This window comes from Anser anser (assembly GCF_964211835.1).
Source record: "Anser anser genome assembly, chromosome: 6".
Taxonomy (NCBI): domain Eukaryota; kingdom Metazoa; phylum Chordata; class Aves; order Anseriformes; family Anatidae; genus Anser; species Anser anser.
In genome coordinates this window covers 15,738,364-15,764,080 of record NC_139726.1, presented here as the reverse complement: position 1 = coordinate 15,764,080, position 25,717 = coordinate 15,738,364, and the positions used below count along the sequence as shown (strand labels likewise).

Here is a 25,717-nt window from a genome sequence, read left to right as displayed (position 1 = left end):
AGCTGGATTTATTTACACTGGAAATATTTGGAGAGGTGAAACTCCTTTCAAAATGTCTGGTTCATCTGGCCAGGCTACTTTACAGCTTTGGCTGTATGTATATGTGTGAATCTGAGGTTTTCTTTGAAAGATTTTAGTGAAATCTGCTGCTTCTCTCTCTGAGCTCGCTCACATGGAGAGCGCTTTGAGTTAAGCATTCCCCTCAGCTCAGTTGACATATTAGCCTCTGAGCCAAAATGATATTTAAACACCATAAATGGTAAATGTTGCTGAGGCAGTCCTTTCGCACGGCTCACGCTAGGCATTATTTGGCAGTTAACCATGTGATTCTGGCAAACAGATTCCTTGAGTATAATTAAATCTCTCATAAGACTAAACAGCGTGTTTGCAGTGTTCTGAACATAACGCAGCAAACTTTCTATTCTTTGCGTGTCCCTGACCTCTAACCAGTTGTAACCCTGATCCTCTGCAGCTGAGTTATTGCATTGATGGTGTATATGTTCAGGGCTGTAGCTGACCCTGCTCGAGCAGGGGGTTGGGCTAGACAGTCTCCAGAGATCCCTTCTGACCTCTACTTTTCTGTTATTCTGTGCAGTGTGAAGCGTGCTGAAGTCCTGATATTTCAACAGGAGATGTCAGCATTCTGCAGCTCATATTAATAAGTCTTCAGTACCTCTGGGCAGGCAAACAAGCAAGAAAATTTCTTAGAAAAGACAATGTCCATAAAATGTTAACTGCTTTATCTAGAGGCCAGGTAGAACCCAAATTCAGTCTTTGGAAATCTTAAAGTTTGTGTCCTTATCTGGACTTTCTGCTTCACTCTAGCTTCAATAGCAAATCTAGGAATTAAAGTGCCGTAGTGAGGCTATTGACTCATTTTTTCCTTCCGTGTGCATAAATTTATCTTTTACCTTAATAAGTAAGTACTTGCAGGTATATGTGTATGGTACAACTGATTTGTAGTGGGCTAACTTCAGAGCAGCATGAATATTCTACTGACTTTTTCTTTTATGTATACACCTTCAACAAAATAACCCACCTCTGCTTATCATTCTACGGTATAAATGTTTCAAGTTCTCTTCTCTGATTCACTAGGTCTAGGTTTTTAAAAATTCAAGTGTATTTTGGCTCGGGCCCACAGCTAACATTAATATTAGTCTTGCAATAATTTCCTGTCTGCAGATATGCGGAGGTTAAATTGATGCAAAGTGTTTTTGAAGTTGTGGCTTAAAAGACAAAGAATAGAAAAGCATTTTTTCACCTTAAATTTCTATTAATAGAGGTTAATAAATAGATGTCTGATATTGTAGCTGAAGAGGGATTAATTTACTATTGATTGCACAAACACAGGAGAGCAGTGTAAGAGATGAATGGAAAGTTTTGTATCTGAAGCAATGTATCTCTTTACCATTGCCTTCCAAATATGCTGAGAATCCATCTTTATGTTTAAAAAATAATAATAATAACTGGAAGCATTTGAATTCTCCTTAATCTGTGTGGATTTAATGCACTGTGTTTTTTTTTTCTTTAAACACAGATTCGAATGCTTATTAGAGTGTCTTTCTAATAAAAAATGAACCCTCGGGGGTAAGGCGATACTGTGGGAAAAGCCTTTATTACACTTGCTTTGTAGAAAAACATATGTGGGTATATAAGGTAATCTTTAAATGCCTTGCTTACTATTTCTGGTCTTCCAGGCTAAGCACCAAGCTCTTTTGAGTGGCAGATGTGGAGTATCTTGTTTGTTTCCCACTGAGCTGTGCATCTTATTACTTGACATTTTCCAACATTCATGCATATTAGAACCTGAGGAAAGGCAAAAAACATAGGAAACATATAAGTGGGATCATTGTGGTGGGCTTTTAAATCTGTCATCTTGTGTAATGCCTTATCAAAAGCTTGTTGAAATGACAAGACACTGCAGCTCTTCAGAGACTGCCCCAGATGGGCTTATGCATTATGCCAGACCACAGCTCTGTGCAAAGAGCTGTTAGACTTCTTGAGCCCATAATTTTAGTGGAACCTTTGAGAATTCAGTGCTCTATAATCAGGCTTTGAGAAAATCACAGTATTTTTTGTATTATCTTGCCTGATTTGACCTGCATGAAACCAATAGTTGTGCTTAAAAATTGAGACTTTTTATAAGCTACTGCAAACTAAACTAGTCGCGGTCTGAAAACAAGTTATTGAAATGTACCTGTGTTTTATCAAGCCCACACTATCTAGTGCTTTCCGATGTTTCTCACAAATGCTTTGGCATGATCCGCATAGGGTGAACTCCCTGCAGCAGCAAAAGCTGACTGGGGAAAGGAAGAGGAGGGAGACAATTAGCTACTCAGGGTAGAAATTTTTGTGGTCACTATGACAGAATTGTTATGTGTTAACTCTAATATTCCTTCTTTTCGTTCTTAAAGGTAAACCTACTCCTAATTGGAAGCAATAAGAAGTAAGAGTGGTGGGGGAGATGTTAAATGGCTGTAGGTGATTAGAGCGCATTAACATAATAGGAAGAGATCAGATCTCCTCTATTTCACATCCAGTTGATTAAGCTTGAGGGTGGGTAGGCATATAGCAAAGTCATGCCCTCAATGCCAATGTCAGACAACTTTCTTTAGGTTCTGGATTTTCTTTCTGGTGCCATGTGTGATATATTTTTATTGTTTGCAGTTTTGGCTGCAAAAATACCCCCACAGTACTGTAAAAGAGGATGTGCTCTTTTTGGTTTTGTGTTGTTTTGTTGTTGTTGTTTTGTTTTCTCAGTCAGAAACATAGTGGCTAGCAGTACCTGAGCTTGGAGTAGTACTGATGCTTTCTTCTTTCTCTTCCTCTTGCTCTGGGCTCTGCAGCCAGGTGAATGTTGTCTGCAGCTCAGTGAATGAGTAGTGTCTCTCTTTTCCCAAGTACCCTCCAAAATCAAGTTGATTTCTCTTTTTCCAAATGATCTGTAAAATTTAAGAAAAGATTAGGTACATTAATATAAGCTGTGAAAATGTAAACTACTGCTACCTCATGGTAAAACTGTGAAATGTTAAAGCCTTTGTCAGAGGAGCACTGAGTCACTGCATGCTGCTATGTAATAAATTAACAGCTAAAAGCATTTACAAGCCTCAGAATTTGAAAATAGTTAAGATTCAGACCTTGTAACTTGCCCTTTACGTGATTACATCTGTCCCTTCTGAGAAAATGCAGTGATTTTAGACTAAGACTAAACAAAACTAACTTATCTAAAACTAACTCTGGTGTTTTGCATAAAACATTTGCTAAAAACTAAAGTTGTCAGTAAATCAATTGGTTTGTATTGTTTGTTTGGTTTGTTGTTGTTGTGTTTTTTTTTTTTCCTAAATCTAGAAGTCTACAATATCAGATCTTAAGGAAGAATTGTTACATGAAATGAGCCCCTATGCTTTCTTAATGAACAAATAGTGTTTAGGGACTAGAATTTAAATATTTTTATTTGTTGCTACCAGGTGAAAAAATTGTAGACAATTTTGGTGATATTCTGCTTAAATGATTTGGTAGGATAAACATAGGCTACTGACCACTATTGAACAGCAGTAGCATAAAATCAGATATCCTATTTAAAAAAAAATATATAAAAAAATAAGAGGTAAAAGTAGAATGTTTTTGAAGAACACCTGTTCAAGTTGCTATGGAGTCAGTCTTTTTAGTCATATATTTATTCTGTCCTGGATGCCAAACATTTGAAAACGAATACAGGTAGTCTTAGCCATGACCAAGCCTCTAATTTCCGATGTGATGCTGACTTGGGTGTAATTTATAACTGCTTAGACATTTTTGAGTTTTTATATGCAGAACATTACATATCTGTTGCTGAAGAAATGTCTTCACTGTTCCAATGCTCCAAAGAACATCAGCAATAGAAAGGGAACCATTTTTATTCCCGCTCTGTAACAGGTATCAAGAAATTATGTAGTGCTTAAAGGACTGGACTAAATCAAACAGTGTACAAAGGTAGGAATGTCTTCAGAAAGGGTATGATACACAAAGTTGCCTTTGTTTCTGTCCCTGAGGTGATCCTCAGGTTTTCAATATCTCAGACTTAATAATCGATCTTAATGTTCCTCTGTGTAATTATATCCAGTTTCCCCTGAAACTTAAAATGAAATAAGACTTCCATCTCTTTTTCACCTTATATGGATTTCTGCTTCCCCTGACAGGTCTGTTTCTGTTTAAGGTACAAAGGGATTTTCTGCAGTGCACTGGAGTAGTGAAGGAATATGTGCTAATATTGCTTAGTCTGGTAGTTGTAAGTAGCAGTTTCCCTGAGTAAACAGTACAAAACCTAGGAATATGGTGAACCACAATGGTTTATTAGTGTAGATGAGTTTGACCCAACTTCACATGCATTTTCTGTACAGTATCAGTACCCACAAGCAGGTACTATAGGACGCACTAAGACTGATGAACATGGTTTAAAATCAAGCTTTTCAGACTACAAAGTCCATAACACCAAGCTCTGAGTGAGTCTCAGTCAGGTCCCATATTTCCATTCTCACATGCATCAACGTCTTGCTGCTCAGTGCCAGGAAAAGATCAACGTAAGCCAGCAGGACAAGACTTTGGCTAGAAAAACCTTTGCTAGAGAAGAGGAAAAACTTCCTCTTCAGGCAGCTTCCAAATTTACATAGAGCTCAAATAGCCCTGGGAGAAGCTTAACTTTTGGCCTCCAGGAAATTCAGTGGACTTCCTCAGTTAGGTGCTTTCAGCTTATTCTTATTGTAGGAATATCTGTTTTTTTCCAGTCTGGCACTTTGTGTTACTGTAATACTGTTTTGGATGATCTTGATATACCTTTGAAAATGTTGAGGGTAGAAATAAGCAAAATGAAGTTATTTTCATGTAAGGACAGAAACTAGGGTTGGCATTTTAGAGGTAAGACGTAAGAAGTCTGAACTCAAGCTAAACAAAACAAAAAGTGTATCCAAGTGACCGATAAATATTTATGACTTCCTACCTTTGGTCATGATCACTACTTCGTCTCCAAAAGTGTCTTAGCTATGGTTTTTAGAGCAGAAGAATCATTCCTGGTCTAGTGCGCCATATAGGACACACTTAAATGACCTTGCGTCATTGTCTCTTAATACAAGGTGGAGAAAAACACTGCAGGTACTGGAAATGTATCACAGCTAGATTTATTTTTAAGAGTCACTAAGTTAACTCCAGCACTAGTCACTTGATTATATAGCCTCAAGAGAAAAGGAAAAAGCCCCAATCCAACAATTTGTTTCATGCTGTGTGTTGATAACTTCAGGTTTCAGACTTTCCCATCATCAATCAGTTGGCTAAGTGTAACATACAAGAGGAGTATGGTAAACTTTTAGCTGTTCTCAAATCCATTTGACATTGACCATCTAACTGACTAACTGGTTTCTAGTTTCATACAGTGGCAAATCCTCTATTCATGTGAGTTTAAATTTTTAACTACTCGATGAGAGTAGAAGCTTGTAACTTATTTTAAGATTTTTATGTGAATTTTGCACTGGTTAAAGGTATTGATTTGTTGTTTACAAGTTATTGTTCTTTGTTATTTTTTCTTTTTGTACCTGAGAATATGTACTTGGGGGAAATGACTGCAAACTTCTTTGTGATATTCAATCATATGTGTTAATAATGACTTAGGAAGGTCTCTGCAGGAAAGACAATTCAATTCTGATTTCCTGTCTTCCTGCTTGGAGTACTGGCAGAAAAAACAGCTGTATTGGAGTGGCTTCAGTGATGTGTCCTTCTGAGAACTGAAACGAGACCACTCACTTCAAATCAGTTTGAACCTAACATCAAAGCTTGTAATGAAAATTGCAGTAAGAGATCACTTTTTTTCCCTTCTTGACTTCACAGAAAAGAAGAGCAGCAAGAAGGCAGAAAGTGCACAGGCTGTCAAGTTAAACAAGACTTTTGCACCCATCTTCCTTAAAGGCCTGACTGACCTCAAGGTAATGGATGGAAGTCAAGTGATAATGACAGTGGAGGTATCAGGTATGTAGACATAGAACAGTATCATTTAAACATTTTCAGTCCTGCTGCACTTTTTGCCATTCTCCTCTTCTTCTAGCAGGTGTCTTTGTATTTGAAAATAATATTTCAAGGAACTAGTTTTTAAAAACTGAAAACTAGGATAGTCTAGTCTGTTCTTCAGGGTGCATGAACATTGTTCGGACCTGTACAAGTGTTTCTTTACTGGAATAATTGTCAGGTCATTATCAAGTCCTGATGAACTAAAACTAAATCTCAGAGGACTTGTAAAAGCCTTTGTTTTGAACAGGGCAAGACTGAATTCCTGTCAGCTGGGGTAGGATTAACACTGCAGAAGAGAGCAGTCCTGGTATGAACTTTGGTAATAGAAACCCTTGACAGCTACCTTAGTGGTAACTAGAAATCATTTCCCCTCCCTATTGTATACATGCTTATTCATTTGCATTTTAACTCTAGTAAGACAGACTTAGAACTGTTCTACATTGCACAGCATCAGCAGAGTTAGTGAAATTCCTGAAAGTTTTGCAGATGCCATTGCAGACAGGTGGCAGAAAACAGCCAAACTCTGTCATTTTCTTAATTAGAATTTGGTGGGGTTTTTTTTGTTTGTTTGTTTGGTTGGTTGGTTTTTGGTTTTTTTTGTGTATGTCTCTAATTTTTGTTCTTTGCTGTTTTTCAGCTAACCCACCTCCTGAAATTATCTGGCTGCACAATGGGAAAGAAATCCAGGAGACAGAGGATTTCCATTTTGAGAAGAAAGGCAATGAGTACAGTCTGTACATCCAGGAAGTATTTCCTGAAGACACAGGCAAATATACCTGTGAAGCCTGGAATGAATTAGGAGAAACTCAAACGCAGGCTACATTGACGGTACAAGGTATAACATTGTTCTCCACCTTAGGAAATGCAAAAAGGAAATAATTCTAATGTGCTGGAGGACTGTCTATTTAAAGTAGATGAGTGTTTATAAGGTCTGTTGTGAAGGATACTAGGAGTTTTCAGTCTCTGCATCTGAATTAAAAAGGATATTGAGCAGAAGCAACTTTAAAAAAATGATTTCACTCTGGAACATTATGTTACTATTTCAAAAATGCATTCCTGAGTCCTATTCCTAGGGACAGTGCAAAACTTCTGCTAAATGCAGCTTCAGATTATAATTACGAGGCTTACTTAGCTATGGACTTAATGTAAACCATTTAATGATGTTTTTCTTTCTAATTAAAGCACTGACTATTTGGAAAAGCTGTCTAGGAGCCAGGTATTTTAGCATTAGCGGGTGAGGAACACATGATTTCTGCAATTTGAGTACCGCATGCAGAAAATTTGGCTTTGAATCTCCACGTATGATGTAAATCCCACAGTAAACACTGAAGTACCTCCAAACTTACCATGATTTGGGTATTCACTACCTTCATGACACTAGACTTTATCTAATCTTGCTGTAAGCCAACTATTTTCCCATAGTCATTACTTCAAATAATTGGAGATTGACAGGAAGCTTTCATTATTTTTAGTATAAAGGATCTTAACTCCAGGATTTCAGCGAGCTGTGCCTTAAGGGGTGGGTCTGTAGTCAGTTGTCATTGTCTGCTCTGAATTCAGACCTTCCCTGAGGTCTAGCATCAGAGTCAGCATTATATCTTAAATGCAATTTTATGCAATTCCTAATGATTTAGTTCATGATCTCTGATCTAAACAGCAGTCAGAGTAATGTTAGTTGCCCTTAAAGCTATTCCTATCCGTATTCTCTACAGACAAATGTTCAAGATTCCTTTTAGGGCAACTTTAAAGTCCCTTTGTTTTGCCCTTAATACAAGTTTGGATTGAGCCAGTAAAGTGCCAAGTAAATGATTAATTTTAGTACTAACACAAGTGACTTCCAAAATTAAAGCCTGGTTTATTTTCAGATTAAAAACTTACACCCTGTATGTTCAAAACAACTTTGTTTTTCTTTTTTTGCTACACCTGAAATTAATTTCAACCTTGGCATTTTCTCCTGATTGTAAATTCTGTTTGTAAACTACAGAACCTCAGGATGGTATTCAGCCCTGGTTCATTAGCAAACCAAGATCAGTGACGGCAGCTCCTGGGCAAAATGTCCTTATATCCTGTGCCATTGCTGGAGATCCTTTCCCCACCGTTCACTGGTTTAAAGATGGGCAAGAAATATTGCCAGGAAAAGGGTGTGAAATCCTGCAAAATGAAGATATCTTCACACTGATTTTGAGGAATGTGCAGTCTCGACATGCAGGGCAATATGAAATTCAGCTCAGGTATGTTTGCTCTGAAGTTTATTCCATTGGACCAATTACTTATATTTACCCTCAAGCTGAAATTCCCACCTGAACAAGAGTATTCCCTTCTATCTGCACAAAACAGTAGAGTACTAGAGGAACTAAATATTTTGGAGGGATGAAGAGATCTAATCAAACTACAAGAGGAAACACAAGAGAGAAGGACAACACTGTATACAGTTTCTTTGGGGATCTTGAAAAACAAAACTTTGTAGCACCAGTATGGGAAGTGACTTGGGTTTCTAGCAAGGGAAAACAAAAACAGCATCTTGATTTTGGAGTTTTTGTTTATCATTTTTAGCATTTCTCTGGATATTTGTAAGGATGTCTGCTTTCCATGAAACAGCCTGAGCAGGAAGGGCCATTCCACAAGATTATATGGTTCATACATTTAAGAGGAGAAAGTGCTCCCCTGCCATTTTGGAAATGTTTGAAATTTATACAGATACTGGAGTCTCCTTTTTTTGTCATATCTTTGAAACGAGGCACCTTAATGCTTTGAGCATCTCGCCAGTCCTACAAAATTTGGAAGAGTTGTTTTTAAATTTATTTTATTTATTTTCTGGTAAAATAGCTGTTCTTTAAATCAAACATCAGATTTGCTACTGCTTTCTTTCTAGAAGGTGCTGTAATGTTTTTCCACTTCTAATGGTGAGGGTTGGACTTAATAACGTATTTCCTGTGAGGTTTTAGAAAACCAAATGTACAACTTTAAACTGATATTATCATTCTCTGCTATTTATTGTGCATAGTTATATCGCCTTACTTGACTAATATTAGTGACCTTTTATATTAAAATTTTTCTGACCATCATGGACAATTGAATCTATTCCCCTGGAAGAAAATCTGCTCTGCTCTGCATGCTACTTTTTTAGGCCTGGCTGGCTTGTCCAGTAGACAGTTTAGCCAGATACTGCCCAATATCACAAAACATTACCATTACAGTTCCTCATCACTTACACTTGCCTGCTTTATTCTGTTTTTTCTTTTTTCTTTTTTTTTTAAGCTATAAAAAAGTTACCTTTGCTTCATATCCTTCAGACTAGTATGAAATTCGAAAGCTGAGTTGTGTTTTATTTTCTTGTAAATAAATTACTCTTGTCTTCCTAACCTATGGGAGGGGTAATATATTTAACCCATTTAGCCCCTAAACAATGAATTTAATTTTGTATAATTACTGTTTATTTTCCAACCCGTGTCAGAAATGGAATAAAGTTATTGTCACAATGATGGACATGTTATTGTATACATATCTAGTCCTAAGGTATGTTTCCATGGGCTACTACAGACAGCCACAAACTAGCCTCTGTATATTTTGGTATTGTTAGTCGGACAAGGTAATCACTTTTCACCAGAACAGGGAGCTTTAGAAAAGTGTAGCTGTTTTAATTTCAAGTCTTATTACTAACACTTATGTAGGTAGAACCATATGCAACATGAACTTTTTGCAAATAAGCTCTTCAGTAGATTTAGACCCTTTCTACTATTTGCAATAATTTGTGAACTGACTCGCTACAGAAGAATTGGCTTGTTCACAATAAGCTAAGGTGGTCAAGGGCATGCATAATACTGATTTGTGAAGGTTATGTCTACATACATCCTTGCATCTAAGAAAAGTCTCTTTGGAGATCAGTAGTGTTTCTAATACTCAATATGGGATTAACACTGGTGGGACTAGAAACAGTTCAATTGCATTAAGGTTGCTAACCTTGCTAACAGGATAGAGCAAATCAAACTGTGAGCGTTGCTACCTTCTACTTGTATGTGTGTTGGTGGTTTCACTTGAACTAAAAGAGGATGAGATATTTCAGCAAAACTTCATGCATGGAAGGAGGAAAAAGAAAGAGATGAACAAAGGAGTGCCAAGAAGACTTTGTGTAGGACTTCGATGTGGCTGTCTTGAACAATGCTGACAACGATTCAGCGTAGCTGATGATCACCCTAGCCAAATTCATCAATGAAGACACTTGTCAAAGTGGAGAGAATGTTATGACTGTACAATAGAACAGGCAGTATGCTTAGATAAGAAATTATTTCATAAAATTATTGGAGGAGAATTTTTTGGGGGGTGGGAAGAAGTAAAGCAGTAGCTAGAAGAAAACACAGCTGATTACATACTAGTTTCAGTTATTCCCTAATCCCTTTATGAGACAAATAGCAGGGGATCCCACAAAGATAGGTGCATTCATGTTGTCTTTTTCTAATCCATAAGGACTAAAGCTGTGTTGGAATTAGAGCCAGGGGAATGCTGATACCTCTTTTCACCCTGCTCTCATTTGTAAAAATTCTGCTACTGTTCAGGGAACAGAAAGCCATATGCTTTTAGGCAATTGCTTATTGCTTATGAATAACAGAGAAGTAACTGCCTCAGGAATATTCCAGGAGCCAAATGTCAGCTGTATAACTTCATTTTGCAGCAGAGCTAAAATAATTTTCAACAGCAAATAATCTTGTCTAAATAGCTGTAGAACTGCTTGCATTTGTCTTGAAGACTTGACTGAGAATTGTTTATATATTCAGGAGCAGTCTTAACAGTACCTGAGAGTAGAAGAGCTGCGTTTAGTGTCTTTCTCTCAAAAACTCCTACAAAGTCCATTAAAAATGTGGAATAACCAAGAAACCACAAGTCAATTCAGAGAAGAATTTACACAGAAATTAACAATACACAGTGGGCTATTTTTAAACATAATCGTTTTCTCTTCAAATGAAATGTGCAGCTCCTTTTCATGTATTAGTTTTAGAAATATGTTGCATAGCTGCTTTCAGAGAGTCATTCCTTCTCCAACGCCTTTACTGAGTCTGGGCATAGTTTCATACCAGTGTTAATTGTTTTCCAGTTTGTTTTCTCCATTATTCTTAAGCCCTAAATGCTGTCCTAGTATCTCCACATCTTTTGTGTTGGCTTCTCACAAACTAAATCTCTGGTTTCTAAAAGTTGTGTGTAATATAGGATTTTCCTAGTTCATTCTTTTTTCATCAGAGTGAACTGACAAGGGTGTGTGGCCCAGCATTATCCCAATGTGATCCATCAATGACTACTGGTTGGCTTTCTCTCTTTCCCTCCCTCAGCATCATTCAGGATATGTTCTTGCTTTGTCTTTTTCTGTATAGCGAACTACTAAGTCTGACTTCCAAGAGGGTTGTCATTTTAGCTGCTCCTGGTCCTTGTTTTAAACCTACACAGACCTCTTATTCCTATACACTTCCATTTTTCATTTTAACTGTCTTAATAATGTTCCATTGAGCCTGTTATTGCTCAGGCCTCCAGAAATGGTGTTGCATTAAAAAAAAAAATAAAAAAAATTCATGCACAGCTTTGTTTTATCTATTGAAATTTGAACATGTCAGCCTACCAAATGCCTGCCATACAGTTGAAGGACAAGAAATTGGTCAGAGTCTCCATGACACCATCACAATTGAAATGGGAAATAGCAATCCGTTTTTATGCAGAAAACCACAGAAATCTTTTTCTCCTCCTGTCCACTGCATCCTTCTAATGATGCTAGCATGTGTACCCTTTTGTCACAGTGTGTTTTTCCCATGTTCTTTCAGTCAGTGTATACATTGTAAGTACAAAGATAAGCAAAGAAAATGGGAGTACTGGACTGAGACTGAGGTTGTTGAACAAAACCATTGTCTTCATAACTGCACAGGCAACACTAGAGATTTCAGAAATCCTCCTGCAGTTCCTTAAACAAATCATCTGCCTTGTTAACCTTTGTCTTCTCAGAAGCTTAGTATTGCTCTTCTCCCCATCTATCACCTTCCATAAAAGCTTGGTTAATGTTGAATAATCTTATTTAGAGATTTTGATAATGTAAATAAAATCAGAGGTAAACATTCGTCTTATAAATCACTGGTACCTCAAATACTCTGCATTTCAGGTTATATAAAAAGTAGTTGTCAGATTACATTCCATTACACCACAGTAAATATGGCTCTGTCTTTGTGTAAAATACTGTTTACAAACCTTGCTATCAACACATTGTCTATTTTTAGAAAAAGAAACCATGACCTATTCCCATTCCATTCTCCTTCTCAATACCCTAAAATGCAAATAAAATGAGTAGTCTTTCATATGTTAAAAAAAAAAAAAAAGGCATTTTTACCAAGACCTAAAGTGAGGCAAGTCAGCGGTTTCTCTTTGAAGTCAGTAGATCTGGTCTGTGTTATGTCAGCTAAATTGGTGACCCAGTAGATTAGTTGTGTTCTTTGGGGTGAAAGCTTCATGGAGCTTTTTTGTTTGTTTGTTTCTTTTTGGGCTTTCTAACTCTTTAACTAACTCACAAAAGTATTGCAAAACCTCATTCTGAGGCTTTACAGTTACCTGAAAACACCAGCTATAGCTAGGGATCAACTAATTTACTATTCTCTGTTCATTCTCAAACAATGTAATTTACTTTGCAATACTTGTTTCACACTTCATAGGTCAGTAAGAATTTTCAGTGTGTCCTCATGTTGTAATTAACAGTGCATACCTTTTTTTTCCTCTTCCTCCGGAGAGTGACTCCTAAGGACACAGAGACAATAAGTCCCATCTAAGATTCAGTGGAAATATTTGAGTAGATTCTGCCAAGAAACTAGTATTTCAAGATACTTTGAACATAAAAGCCGTTCCAGGGAAAACTGATCCCGCAATAGGAGAGGGAACTATTTTTAAGATTGCTTCAGGCCTTGCAGCTGAGGCTTTATTTTTTTGTTTTGTTATGTTTTGTTTTTTGTTTGTTTGTTTGTTTTATTCCTTGACATTTTAAAGTTAAATCCTGTGCATGGGCATTATACAGAACAATCCTGCAAAATTCAAACTTTCAGACAAATCTTCGTAACTACTAAGCATAACTTTTATTTATGTCTTACATTTTATTCCACATTAACAGAGCCACTGAGATTTGTCTTTGGCCAGGGTTTTGTTGATAAAATCCTAACACAGAGAACCTCATGATGCACAATATTGTTATTGCCAAGACTCAAAACAGCAGAGACCTGAAAGACTTGCAGTAGTGCATGTGTACCACAAAGCTCTATTTTTTTTCTAACTGCCCCTATGTATCTTGCCTTGCCTAGATTCTGAAAATTGCATAAATATTTACAAAGTTTCCAGAATTATTCTTGATTGAATTTAGCATCTAAATCATCCAATCCCTCTTAATTTTTCTTGGCTTGGTTCACTTTTTCCATCTTGTGGTCTTGAAGGTGGGTCAATGTTAGTTACTTCACTTTTTTAGACTCTGCAACTGAATTCAGAAGACAAAATTATGTTGTCCCTTCTCCTAATACCAGTAACTAAACTCCCTCTGATTTCACTGGAAAGCAGGATTTGACCTGAGAAAGTTATGCTTTTGAACAGGGACATGATGAATAAGAGTCAGACTCAAGGTTTTTATCCAGTGGTCTAGTTTTCAGCCATTCACTTGAATCAGAAACAGTAACTAAGATCAAAAAACTACCTTGTGAATTATTTGTCCATCTAGGTACTTCTACTGTTGCTGTAATTTGTATGTGTTTCCCAAGGTTTTAAAAATAGAGAGAACAAAATGCTCTCCTGCTTTCTTGCTCCCTCCTTTATTTTCCAAACCCTGTGAAAAAATAGCTTAGTCTAGAAAGGTCTACTTTGCCTTCCTTATTTGCTTCTTCGCACGTGCGAAGACTTGGCAGAGGGAAAGGTGCCCTGCAGAAGTGCGTCCTGAAGAAATGCCATTATTCTTCACAGTGGTCAGGGTCACTTCAGTACCCCTAGATTCCTCTCTTGGGAGAGTGCTGTGTCTGTTACTTTAACCTCTCCCACTGGTGACATAATTCTTGTGGGCAAATATTTTTGCCATACAGTCATGACAGAAGCTGAGCAGTGATGCCTCCCTATTTGATGAATGCTATGAAATGTCTGTACTTCAGCTTGCATGATCTCTTCTCCTTTGTCAGCTTTGGATTGCTCTTAAGTACTTAAGAGAGAGTAGTTGGGCTCTAGGAGACTTATGGGAGGTATCAGGATAAATGAGTATCCTGTTAACAGCCCAGCATTACTTAAGCAGTTTCAGAGTGCTTCCGCTCATCTTAAAAGCTTTTGAGAATAAGGGAAAAGAAAAGAAAAAATCATGAGTTTTCAATATCTGCAAAAGGCAGCATTTTGCAATGAATTTGGGCATTGTTTGAAGACAACATCGGTATCTTCCCATCATTCAGTGCCAATCAGTATGTTGGGAGGAAGTGACACATGCACTTCTTTCTATTTATCTTGCCTCCAAATGGAGGTCAAATATAAGAGGAAGTAAGAATGGCAGATCTCCAGCATAGAACTGACTTAAATGCTCCCTGCACTGACTTGGCTCCTGTCTTGCCATTTGGACAGTTTCTGTTTGGTACTTGGATGTTCTCTAGCCTTTTGTATTGAAGGAAATTAGGGTTATGGCTTTGAGGGCTGTTCAAATGGATTGCCATCGCTAACAATTTCTAGTGTACATAGTCGGCATTTTGGGGGGTAAGAAATGTTGAAAGTATTTCTGTGACTTCTTGTTGTTAAGGTCTTAAGGTCAAATAAGGTGTATTCCTACCAGCAAGTCCTTAGCTTTGCAGTCCAGTAACTTTGGTCAACCTCCGCAGTTTCTTCTTGGTTTTAAAGTCTTGATTTTCACACTCTGCTGATCCATTGTTTGATTATCTAAAGCAACAGAAAGCAAGGGAAATCTGTCTGAAAAGGTGATGGCACTAACTGCTATTATAAAAGTATAACTTTTTGCTGCAATTGTGTTAATACACTTGCATACTGTGTGACTCCATTGAAAGTTGCAAATGGGTCAAATTGTAGCTTAGTCACCCAAACAGAACAATACCTAGGAACGCATTTCTCTGGGCTATTTAAAAACAAGCCAATCAATATGTTTATGGTAAATTAACAGAAAGGCACTCCCAAGTCCATGTTTTAAACCTCAGGGCAAAATGGGCTTAAAGGTGCTCTTATCTAGCAAGAGTCTTTTGAAAGGTGATCAGAGTTGGGAAAAACTGCCTCTCTTTCCTTCCTCTCCCCCAGTTCACATGTCTTTTGCTATGTACAAGAAATGTTTTCAATAACAAAAAATATTTTTGTTTAAAAAGAAAAATCATCTAGGAGTTTGCAGTCCTAGCTTATTTTTGTTCGCTTATATTGGGAAGAACAAAAGTGTTCTCATTATTGAAAAATATCTCGAGTCCTTAATCACTTTAAAGTAGTAAGTCTGTGTGTTTTTAATAGTATTTCAGGGAAGTAGTGGCAACAATTACAGAGCTGCTGTCTTGGGGAGTTAAATTTTGCTTTTGGCATCTTCTGTGTTAAGTGGAGAAGAGCTGTTTGGGGCTAGAAGAATGATATATATCTGTGGGAGGGAGTGTGCGGTGGGGGTGGGGGGAGTGCTTTGATGAATTCTTTAATGGGAGCCCTTTTCAGAAGGCATCCATGGTATTCCTCTGCAAAAGGAAGAATAAGTACTCAGCACCATATATGGTGACACTTTTATGTTTTTTAATATAAACATGCACAGACTGGAGCAATCCATGTAGATGGGATTTGCTGATTGGTTGGGCTGTGGGGGAGGGAAGGAAATGAGACCCTGCTTTTAATATCTTAACATTAGGAAACTTAAGAGCTTGGGCTTGAATAAATAAACAGTAGGCAGAGTTGGGAAGTTTTTCAACTTTGCAAAACAGCCCCTTTCTCTGCCTCGATTTTCCAGCTTTTGTATTTGTTTTCCTTTAGCTTGTTTGTTTGCAGCTGTTTCATTCTGTAAATTGCTTTGATTTTTGTTCGTGGAGTATGTTGTTCCCAGTGTAGACAGTCACAAAACAGGAAAAGCTATTTGAGATAGCTTGGCTCCAAGTATAAGGGGAACAGCTCCACTCAGTCAACCACCACAATGCCGCCCTGTTTTTGAGCTGTTTTAGTGCAATACCCAGTCACTTAGCTCAGGTAAGTTACAGTCTTGGAGGGAGAAACCTCTTCTTTTCTGATTTCACTTAAACATTTCAGGAACCAAGTTGGAGAATGCAGCTGCCAGGTGTCTCTGATGCTGCGAGAGAGTTCAGCTTCCAGAGCAGAAATGCTCAGAGAGTGAGTATTTTTCCCAGGGACTTGCATGGGTGGGTTCTATTTTTTGCTCCGTTAATTCCCTGCCCTTACGGACCCAGGCTGGCTGCTGTTCAATCTAATCCCCAAATGTGACCCAACAAATTGTTTTCATCATACAGGCTAAGCACATTGTACCAAGCCAGAGTAGAGAAGATCTTTTTTTGTTTGTGCCCTTATATGGACCCTGAAGTCATCATTGATGCAATAAACTAATGGAGTGTGCTCCTCTAATCAACCTCCCCTTCTATAAACACATTTTGTTCCTGCTCTGAGATTGTTCCCTGACATTTTTAAACCAGCCCCTTTCCTGGCTGTCTCTTTCTTTTCTTTTTCGGATCATAGTGGGAGGGAATCAGCCAGCTCTGGAGAGCGAAGAGATGGTGGAGATCATGGTACACTAACATTTGGTAGAACAAGTGGCTTCAGAAAGAGCAGCGGTGAAACCAGAGCAGCTGAGGAAGAGCAGGAAGACGTCCGGGGTGTGCTGAAGAGGCGAGTGGAAACTCGGGAACACACAGAGGAGAGCCTGAGGCAGCAGGAAGCTGAGCAGCTTGATTTCCGTGACATTTTAGGCAAGAAAGTCAGCACCAAAAGTTTTTCTGAGGAGGAACTGAAAGAAATCCCAGCCGAGCAAATGGACTTCCGAGCAAACCTGCAGCGGCAGGTCAAGCCCAAGACCTTGTCAGAAGAGGAAAGGAAAGTTCATGCTCCTCAACAGGTGGACTTCCGCTCTGTGCTGGCCAAGAAGGGCACCCCAAAAACCCCATTGCCAGAGAAGGTGCCACCTCCTAAACCAGCTGTCACAGATTTCAGGTCTGTGCTGGGCGCAAAGAAAAAGCCACCTGCAGAGAATGGCAATGCTGGCACCCCAGCACCAAATGCCCGCACCAATTCTGAAGCCCAGAATGCCACCCCCAATTCTGAAGCCCCTGTTGCCAAACCAGCAGTGAAAAAAGAAGAAAAGAATGACAGGAACTGTGAACATGGGTGCGCCGTGGTGGATGGCGGAATAATTGGGAAAAAAGCTGAAAACAAACCAGCAGCAAGCAAACCACCACCAAGCAAGCCAACACCAAGCAAAGGAACAGCACCTTCTTTTACTGAGAAGCTTCAGGATGCTAAAATAGTGGATGGTGAAAAATTGGTCTTAAAATGTCGGATTTCCTCGGATCCTCCTGCAGCTGTCACCTGGACTCTGGACAGCAAAACCATCAAATCATCAAAGTCCATTGTCATCTCCCAAGAAGGTAAATCAATTGAATTACAAGCCAGCTGTGTGACACACTGTTATATCTGACTCTTGATTAATAATATTAAGTTTGTTAAAGGTAATGCAATACTTTATTTAAGTCCTGTGCCAGTAACTGATTCCAGATGCAACTTTCTTGTTATTTCAGTGGAGTACACAAGGAACAGTATGTTTGACATTTCTTGCAGATTCTCCTTTAACAGCCTGCAGATGTAATTTTTATAAAGTTGAACTTCTTGTGTTTTTAAATGCTGTTTACATTGCTGATGCTGTTTAAGGAGCTGGTACATGACGTTTATTTAAGCTGAACTTTAAGGATTTAGAAGATGGAAAACAGAATAATATTATTGCTGGTTTACAAATTCTGATTTATTTCTTTTGTATGTTTAATATTTCAGGTTTTTTATTGCATTAAGAAACACAGAAGCAAAGAGGGGTAGTGTTATAGAAGGAAATTACTACAAGTTTAAATTGGATGTTTAAGATCAGAGTTCAGAATTGATTTCTAGTGTATTTAGTGTCCCCCCACAGATGTTTTTGTTGTCCTTACAGACACTGAAGTACTTGTCCACCAATAGCATGATGACTTTTAACTAATTTCAAAACAGGATAGAGTTTGGTAAAAGTCCTCAGAGAGAACATTTACTGTTGTCAAATTGAGTGTTTATTCTTTATATTCCATATTCTGAGTAATCAAAATCCACTATATTGGTTTTGTATGAAATAATATTGCACTTAGATAAAATATATTTGCCTTGTGCAAAAAAATAGGTAGGATAACTGATAATACAGATAGTCTTCCATACTTCATATTCATTTCATAAAACACTGAAGGAGTTATAGGGAGAATGACATTGTCTTACACATTGTCAAGCTATGATTCTTACTATGCATGTGAACTCTTTTTTTTTTTTTTAATATACAGGGGTCCACATTCTTAATTGTGAATCATGCTTCATTTAATCCAGAGCATTTAGAGTGTTATTACATGAAAATCAAATGAACACACATGAGGGTTCACCACAACCAGTGAATTCTTAAACAGTGATCCAAGCACTGAAACATGAGGATTCTTTAAAGTAGATGCAGTCAGAATCATTTTCTTCACAAAGGAAAAGAAAATTACCTGAGTACTGTATTAAGGGGATAACAATGTAAGCAGATGGGGAGTGGGAAATGATAGCAGGTGCACTGTGTCTGGATAACTGTCACGTATATGAGAAAAAGTTGACTGGAGGAAATGCCATCCTTGTGAAAAGGGCTGATGGGATCAGAAGGTAGGAAACTGCAGCTTAACAAACATTACAGTGGAAGAAGCCCATATAGCAAGGTTTCATGAGTTTTCTTGGAGTTGCACAGAGTGAAAAGAAATTATGCACCTCAAAGTTTCACATGTCCTCTCAAAGTGTGCTAGATAGAAAGCATCTCTATTAGACAGAAATAATCCAATTCTGAGCTGTGGGGGAGCCTCCTAGAGTGCCAAAGCTTCAGTGATGTGGTGCTGCAGAAAGTCTTTTCTGGACTAAAAGAAGCTGAGTAATTGACTGTTAACAATCCCTGAACTCATATTTGCTTTATAAAATGGTACTTTGACTGCCCAAAGAGGTTGTAGTGTTTCCCTCCTTGGAGGTATTCAAAAGCTGTCTGGATGTGGTGCTGAGCAACCTGTTCTAGGTTGCTCTGCTTGAGCAGGAGGTTGGACCAGAAGACATCCAGAGGTCCCTCCCAACCTCTACCTTTCTGTGAAAGTCCAGTAGAGTTGGATTCATTGCACCGGAGTGTAGTGAAGTGATACTGACATACATACATGCTCTGCCACCTGCCTGAGCAGGGTTACATGACATGTCCCACCCAGTTTGCCTGGACTGGGTGGCACTCCTGGATCATGGCACAGAGCTGGCATTTTGTCAGGATGTCCCACTGTAGCAGTGCTTTCCATTGAGGTAAAGAATGAAGGTCACCACTGGATGAGGAATCCATTGTTTCAGGATGTTGTTGTTTTTTCACGGAGTGAAGTAACTATCCTTATGTTTGAGTTTTACCTGCATTATTGCACTATTATCTTGCTTAGGTAATCAGTATTGCCTGTGCTTAGAAGTTATGCTGTCATTTGCACATATTTGCAGAGGCTCTTAGAAAGAAATACTACACAGGGAAGTAAATGCTGTGGTTTTCTCCTTTAATGGAAAGAAACAGAAAGAAGGTTACAGGTATTTTTATTAACCTTATTGCATACCTTCTGGTACACTGAAGGGATGCATTGCACGATGGTCAGTTTTGTTTTTTTTCAGCCAGTACCTGCCAACTTTGACACCTGGAGAAGGACACGTTGCTGCTCTTCTGCTGTGAAATGCTTTAATGACAGCTGTTAAGAAGTTAACTACATATGAATGATTCTTAAAGTAATTTCCAGTGTTCTCAGAAGTTGATTTTCTGTTTTCCCCTAATTAGGAGCATGTAAATAGTTGAAGTAACCAAGAGAGAAGAAGGAATAATTAGAGCTACAGACTAGAACTGAGAAATAACAAGTTCACGATGAGTATCAAGAAATATTTCTTGATAGAGAAACTCTTCATATGGGTTAGTCTAACAGAAAGTGTTTGGAGCAGCTTTAAACATAGAGAGCAACAATAAAACTGGATGCAGTGCTCAGCAGACCAGTGCAAAAATCCCACATTCTGTGTTTTGCCCAGAACACTGCAAAGGCAGCTTGGTCAGGCCCACAGGCATCATATCCTTCAGCAAAAGTGCCTTTGGCCAACCTTGGAGCAGCATGTAATGGGCTCTGCAGATAATCCCCTACAGTCATCTCAGCTGAAAGAAGGCTGAGTCTGGGGGAAGGAGAGAAGTTCAGAGCAAATGGACCTAGCTCACATTAATGGGCTTAGATCGTGCAGTCATTTTTTATTTATTCAGTATGATCTTACTCCTCTTGAGTTCAACGCCAAAATCCACAATGAAAATGGGACTGTGTATGTTCCTAGCTATTTCTCCTGGTTCTGTGCTGCCATGAAGTTTCATGGTGACTACTGGCTCATATATTGAAAATGCTGTATGTACATTTTCCAGAGTTATCTCACAAAGAATGGCTTACTTATGCTTAGTCAACTGGATACCGGAAAATCTTCTATCTAGAGCAAGAGATCTCTATTTCCTTATTATAGTACAAGCCCATCTTAGTTGTGCGCCAGTGGCCCACGAACTGTTCAATATAAGTAACACATGAACCTTGGCAGAATGCCATGTATTTGTCCTTTGGAAATGAAATTAACCCTCTCTGTCATTGCCAGAAAGCCAAAAGTAGTGGTTTAGTGATCTGTTGGTGTCAAATATATTGTGTATACAAATGCATGAGATCTTGTTTCAGAAACACACCCACCTGATAAAACAAGTAGCATACTTGTCCAAGGACAGACTTCAAAATATACTTGTGCGTAACAAGTTCACTGGATAGGAGAGGTAACTTCTCCTTTTACGTACTAACTCACAGAAAGCGACTTTCCCTGGCATATTTTTCCTAACTGATCCTAAGGCCCTTTACCTCTTAAAAACAACTTCTATTCATGTCTCCTCTGTGTTTGAAAAGGCTGACACTGCATTGACTGTCCAAAGCAGGTTATCCATTATAGGACAAGAGAAAGGGGGATGTTAGCCCCAAATCTTTGCCATCAGAAGCACAAATTAAAACACCAGTTGGAATAGTCATTGACTTTTAAGGTCTTCAGGGAATGAAAAAATACATCCTGCTCCAAAAAAGACTTTCATATTCAGGCACGCAATGTGGTATTTATGTAGTACTTAATCTAGGGTTTGCAATGTACTCAATATTCTTGGATAAAATTTAAATTAGCAATTAGAAGTCAGAATATAGGCAGCATTATACTGAAAGTTACATTCACAACATGTCTAAGAACAATCTCATTTCTTACATTTTCCATTTCAATTATTAGTACTGATTTATTTCCCTTCCAAATCATGAACATTGGTACTTGTTTCCCCATTTCTTTTAATAATTCCCCACATCGTATTCTGTAGGTTGATTGGCATGAGTGATTTGTTGCTTAGAGTATCATTTTTATGACAAAGTGAGCTCTTACACCATTTTTCTTTTACAACTGGTAGGATTTTAGTAAGGGTTTGATTTTATTTTTCTTCTTTTAAACACTTGTCAGAGTTGTTTATCCTGTTTGTGGGGGAAGGCACTAATGTGTTTGTTTGTTTGTTTGTTTGTTTGTGTTTTTCTTTTTTGCCTGTGAAATCTCAAAATAAATTGTGAAACAAACACAAAGGAGCATACTCAATTAAAGCTTCATGCGTATATATGGGCAGGTTAGATGGCGTGTGGTTAAGAGGCAATTGTTTTCAATATGAGAGAATGCTCTTTTGTTTGAAGTTATGGGGGGCTTTTTTTTGAAAAGAAAAAGGTTTTAAGAAGGCTGTAGCAGACATTACAGTGGAGTTAGACATATAAGGACTGAGTAGAACAAACTTCCTCACACGGTGAACTCTGTGGAGCAGGAACCATTTTGTTTTAGATTTGTATAGTACTTGGCAGAGTACTGGCCTGTGCTAGTGTCCTAATGTAACTCACTCTTGGATAGAAAAAAACAGATAGAAAATTTTTGCATGGTTACAAAAACTATTCTAGAAGACACCAGTGAAAGGTATTTGGAAGCTGGCATTCTTGCTAGACTGGAGAACTGAGATGAACGATGAATATAAGTACAAATTGGCAAATTTGCCATTTTGTTAAACCACCTTGTTATGCTTTCTTGGGCTAGATTTAGTACCGTGTGACTATATAGATTGAGGAGGAACTACTTAATACAGCCTTGAATGGCAGCAACAATGTAGGTTAGAAAATGCCCAGTTTGTATTGCTTTGTGTAAGACACAAATATTTTTTTTCTGTGTCTTGGCAGCCTGAAGAGTTGGTAATCCTGTTAGCAGTAATGCCTTAACAACTTTCTTGTGACTTAATATTACTCCTGTCTTCCTATCAATTATTCATGTTTATGTCATTCTAACTAGAATCTGCCATGTCTTTTTTGATTTATTTTTTTTAATTAACTTTTAGCAAGAGTTTGGTGTGTTATTAACACAATTCTGTGTACTGCTGAAAGTAGCTGGAACCTGCAGCTTTAAAAGTTTCTTCATAAAGCTTAAGTCTAGGGCAACCGTCTGAGCATCAGTTCTGACACAACTCCATGTTTGTCAAATGCCACAAAATTTCCCTCTGTACTGTCATTTTTGTCTGAAGTTTCCTGTAGTCTAAGTATGTAGTGTATATTTAAATACAATGAAAGAGATGAATTTGCTATCATCTCTGTTAATTTATTGCAATGGCTAATTATTCATATTAGTACTTTGCTTTTAAATCGAGAAACAAGGAAATATCTTATTTCTTACTTGACTGGATCTGGTTTCTGCTTCCATATATTAGTTTCCTTCCTTCGCTAAGCTAAAGAGCCTGTTTGTACTTGATATAATGGCTTTCATTCTGTAATCAAGACAGCTCTCCTAATTCTCTTATTTTTAAGACTTGACAAGTCAAGCTCTTATAGTTTTCTCTCTATAGTGCACTTTATCTAGGCCTTGGAGGTTTGGGTTTTGTTTTTTTTTTGTTTTTTTGTTTTTTTTTTGGGGTGGGTTTTTCTTTGTCTTTTTAATACTCCTCTTCAGTTGCTGCTTGTTGGTTTGTTATCTGGTTTAGAAAACAGCCAGCAGCACTGTATCTCAGCATCAGTATCAGTGAGATGGAGATCCTACTGCTGTGCTTGCTGGAGGTCATTGGTTCTCTTTCTACCTCATAACAGTGGAGCTCATGTTTATTACTTCCGTGTTAAACCTTTAAATCTAATGGCAGTAGAGCATCCCTTCCCAGCCATGGCTATGTTATTTGTCATTCCAATAAGCCCCATTTTCTTTTAGTGAATAGGACTCAGATAAAAAAGTAAATGAGACTGTTTACGTGAACTGCCTTGTTTTCTATATCTTTCTCCTCTTTTCCCTTTCCAATAGTTTTTTGATCATCTGTAAGCTTATCAACATTTAATTTGTGAATACTTCTATATCACAGATTAAGATATTGAATAGCTGTGGTCCTTGTCTGATCACAGAGGAAGTCCACCAGAAACATACCAAGTGACGACTTCCTATTGTCAGCTGTTTCCTGAGATCCTTATTTTGGCAGCTCTAACTCTGCCTACTGTGAACGTCATTAATATATTAATACAGCGTTCACTACAAGCAGAAATGTGAGATAAAAATATTTCAAATTACCTATGTACAGGTACATTTCACAGTTAAATGTGTAATCTCATAAAGGATGAAAATAGGTTTCTCATGTTGCTTTCCTTACAACTCTATCAATTAACAATAATTAAATTTGACTCTTTTTCTTCTCTGAAACTCCTGTGAGTTTTTCACTACTTTGGCTGTTGTCATCCTAATGGTAGTCAGTAGTTTCCAGGTCAAGCCACTTGCCATTTTAAAACATGACTGGGACATTAGCACATATTTGCACTTTCCTGCACAATTTGAGATTCATTAGAAAATTAACACCAGTGGGCCAAAGAGTTCTTCAACAAATTTATTATGACTCCTAGGCACAACTTCTCATGACCTAGTATTTGTTAATACTGCTAAATACTCCATATTACCTCTTTGTCCGACGGGATATAAACGAGAAAGACATAGTAACTTCACTTTGCATCACAGACAGGAGTCAGGAGTTAATCCAGCTAGATGCCAGAGCAGGGAATAAGATGCAGGAGCTGTTTTTTGTTGGTTTGTGTATTTGTTTTATATCTGAAGTTCACTTTCTGCAGAGTATCATGGAAAGAATGCAGAAGCCTAGAGATATTTTAAACTGGTTTGTACTATTTCTGAGTAAGTCAGAAAATCCTTTAATAGCTCAAAATGCAAGGGAAAGGCTTTATGTCTCTAAACCAGAGCCCCCAGTAAACTGTCAGCTTCTGTGGCTGCTAAGGTCTTTTCTAGAGCTGCACCATTCTGCTAACTGGAAGATCCAACTATTAATGTTTACTCTAACCCTGCACTTCATGGCAGTGTTTTAAAGATTGACAGTGGGTTGGTTCCTAAAAGAAAAAGAGGAGAAAAGGAGGAAGTTAACTGCAAATTCTTTCAGTTGATTGGGATTTGCAAAGTGCCATGATTCAGATTTCCAACTGGAGTAACCAGTCTGGGTTTTCTTACATTTATGAGAAAAATAAGCTCATTTCAGGTCACAAAGCGTTTTTGCAGAGGAAATACCAAATACTTCATTGAAAGACATTTGGCCCTCCAGCCCCAGGAATCAGCTGGAGCTCTAGCTCACAGAACATAGACATTCTGGGGACTTTCCTGTCCTTATTAAATCTTGTCGAGTTTTGCCTGGTTTTTGGTTTTGTGCTTTTTGTTATTTTTGTTTGTTTGTTTGTTTTCTTGTTGCTGTCTTTTTATCCTGGTTTTGCAAGAAAAGAGGTTTCTACAACCATGCTGTCAGTGTCCCCTTGTCCCCCTGACCCAGCCCGGCAAATGCTTTTGTGAACCATGGGTCAATTTCACACTAAGTTCTAGTAGTCCACGGTTTCATAAATAGTAGTGGCTAAATAAAGGAGAATGACTCAAATTATCTCATTTCCCCTTCACTCCTCCACTGAGGGCAGAATACTACCATCACATCTGGTGGTAGCCACAAGCCCAGCAAACCCTATGTCCTTTGTACGTGCTGTGCTGGTGTAGCTGCTGGGGATTATGAAGGAGTGAAGGGAAATAGGATACAGGTTATTGCTGCAGGGTTCTTGAAGTCAGGAGATAAAGGTTAAACCTTGAAAAATCATGTTTCCTTCGTTCTCCACTCATGAGGATTCTGTTTCCGGTGGAATAAGCCAAATGCAGCTTCAGTCAGACCCTGCCACATGGCTTGGCCAATGCTGGATTATAAAATCACAGCTAACAGACCATTGAACTCACGTGGCAAGTAGAAGACCATCATGAGATTTGCTAGGATTAGTTTCTAGATTTTAGTCTAACTTTGGGGAAGGTCTTCTTGTTAAGGTGGGATGTTTCTGTTTGTGTTTGCTGC

At 38.1% G+C, this 25,717-nt stretch overlaps 1 protein-coding gene across 7 annotated transcripts in view; it reads left to right on the top strand.

Moving 5' to 3' along the window:
- Positions 1-25,717, top strand: part of MYLK (myosin light chain kinase) — a 210,112-nt gene that overhangs the window by 117,960 nt on the left and 66,435 nt on the right. For 6 of the 7 annotated variants that reach the window (XM_083841334.1, XM_083841331.1, XM_083841332.1 and 3 more), the window contains 5 exons: positions 5,857-5,994; positions 6,671-6,868; positions 8,018-8,264; positions 16,282-16,362; positions 16,723-17,627. In XM_083841334.1, the coding sequence (XP_083697460.1) occupies positions 5,857-5,994; positions 6,671-6,868; positions 8,018-8,264; positions 16,282-16,362; positions 16,723-17,627 (1,569 nt within the window). Of the gene's footprint in view, positions 1-5,856; positions 5,995-6,670; positions 6,869-8,017; positions 8,265-15,906; positions 16,222-16,281; positions 16,363-16,722; positions 17,628-25,717 lie in introns of those variants that run through there. The other variant, XM_083841337.1, reaches the window with a different exon arrangement.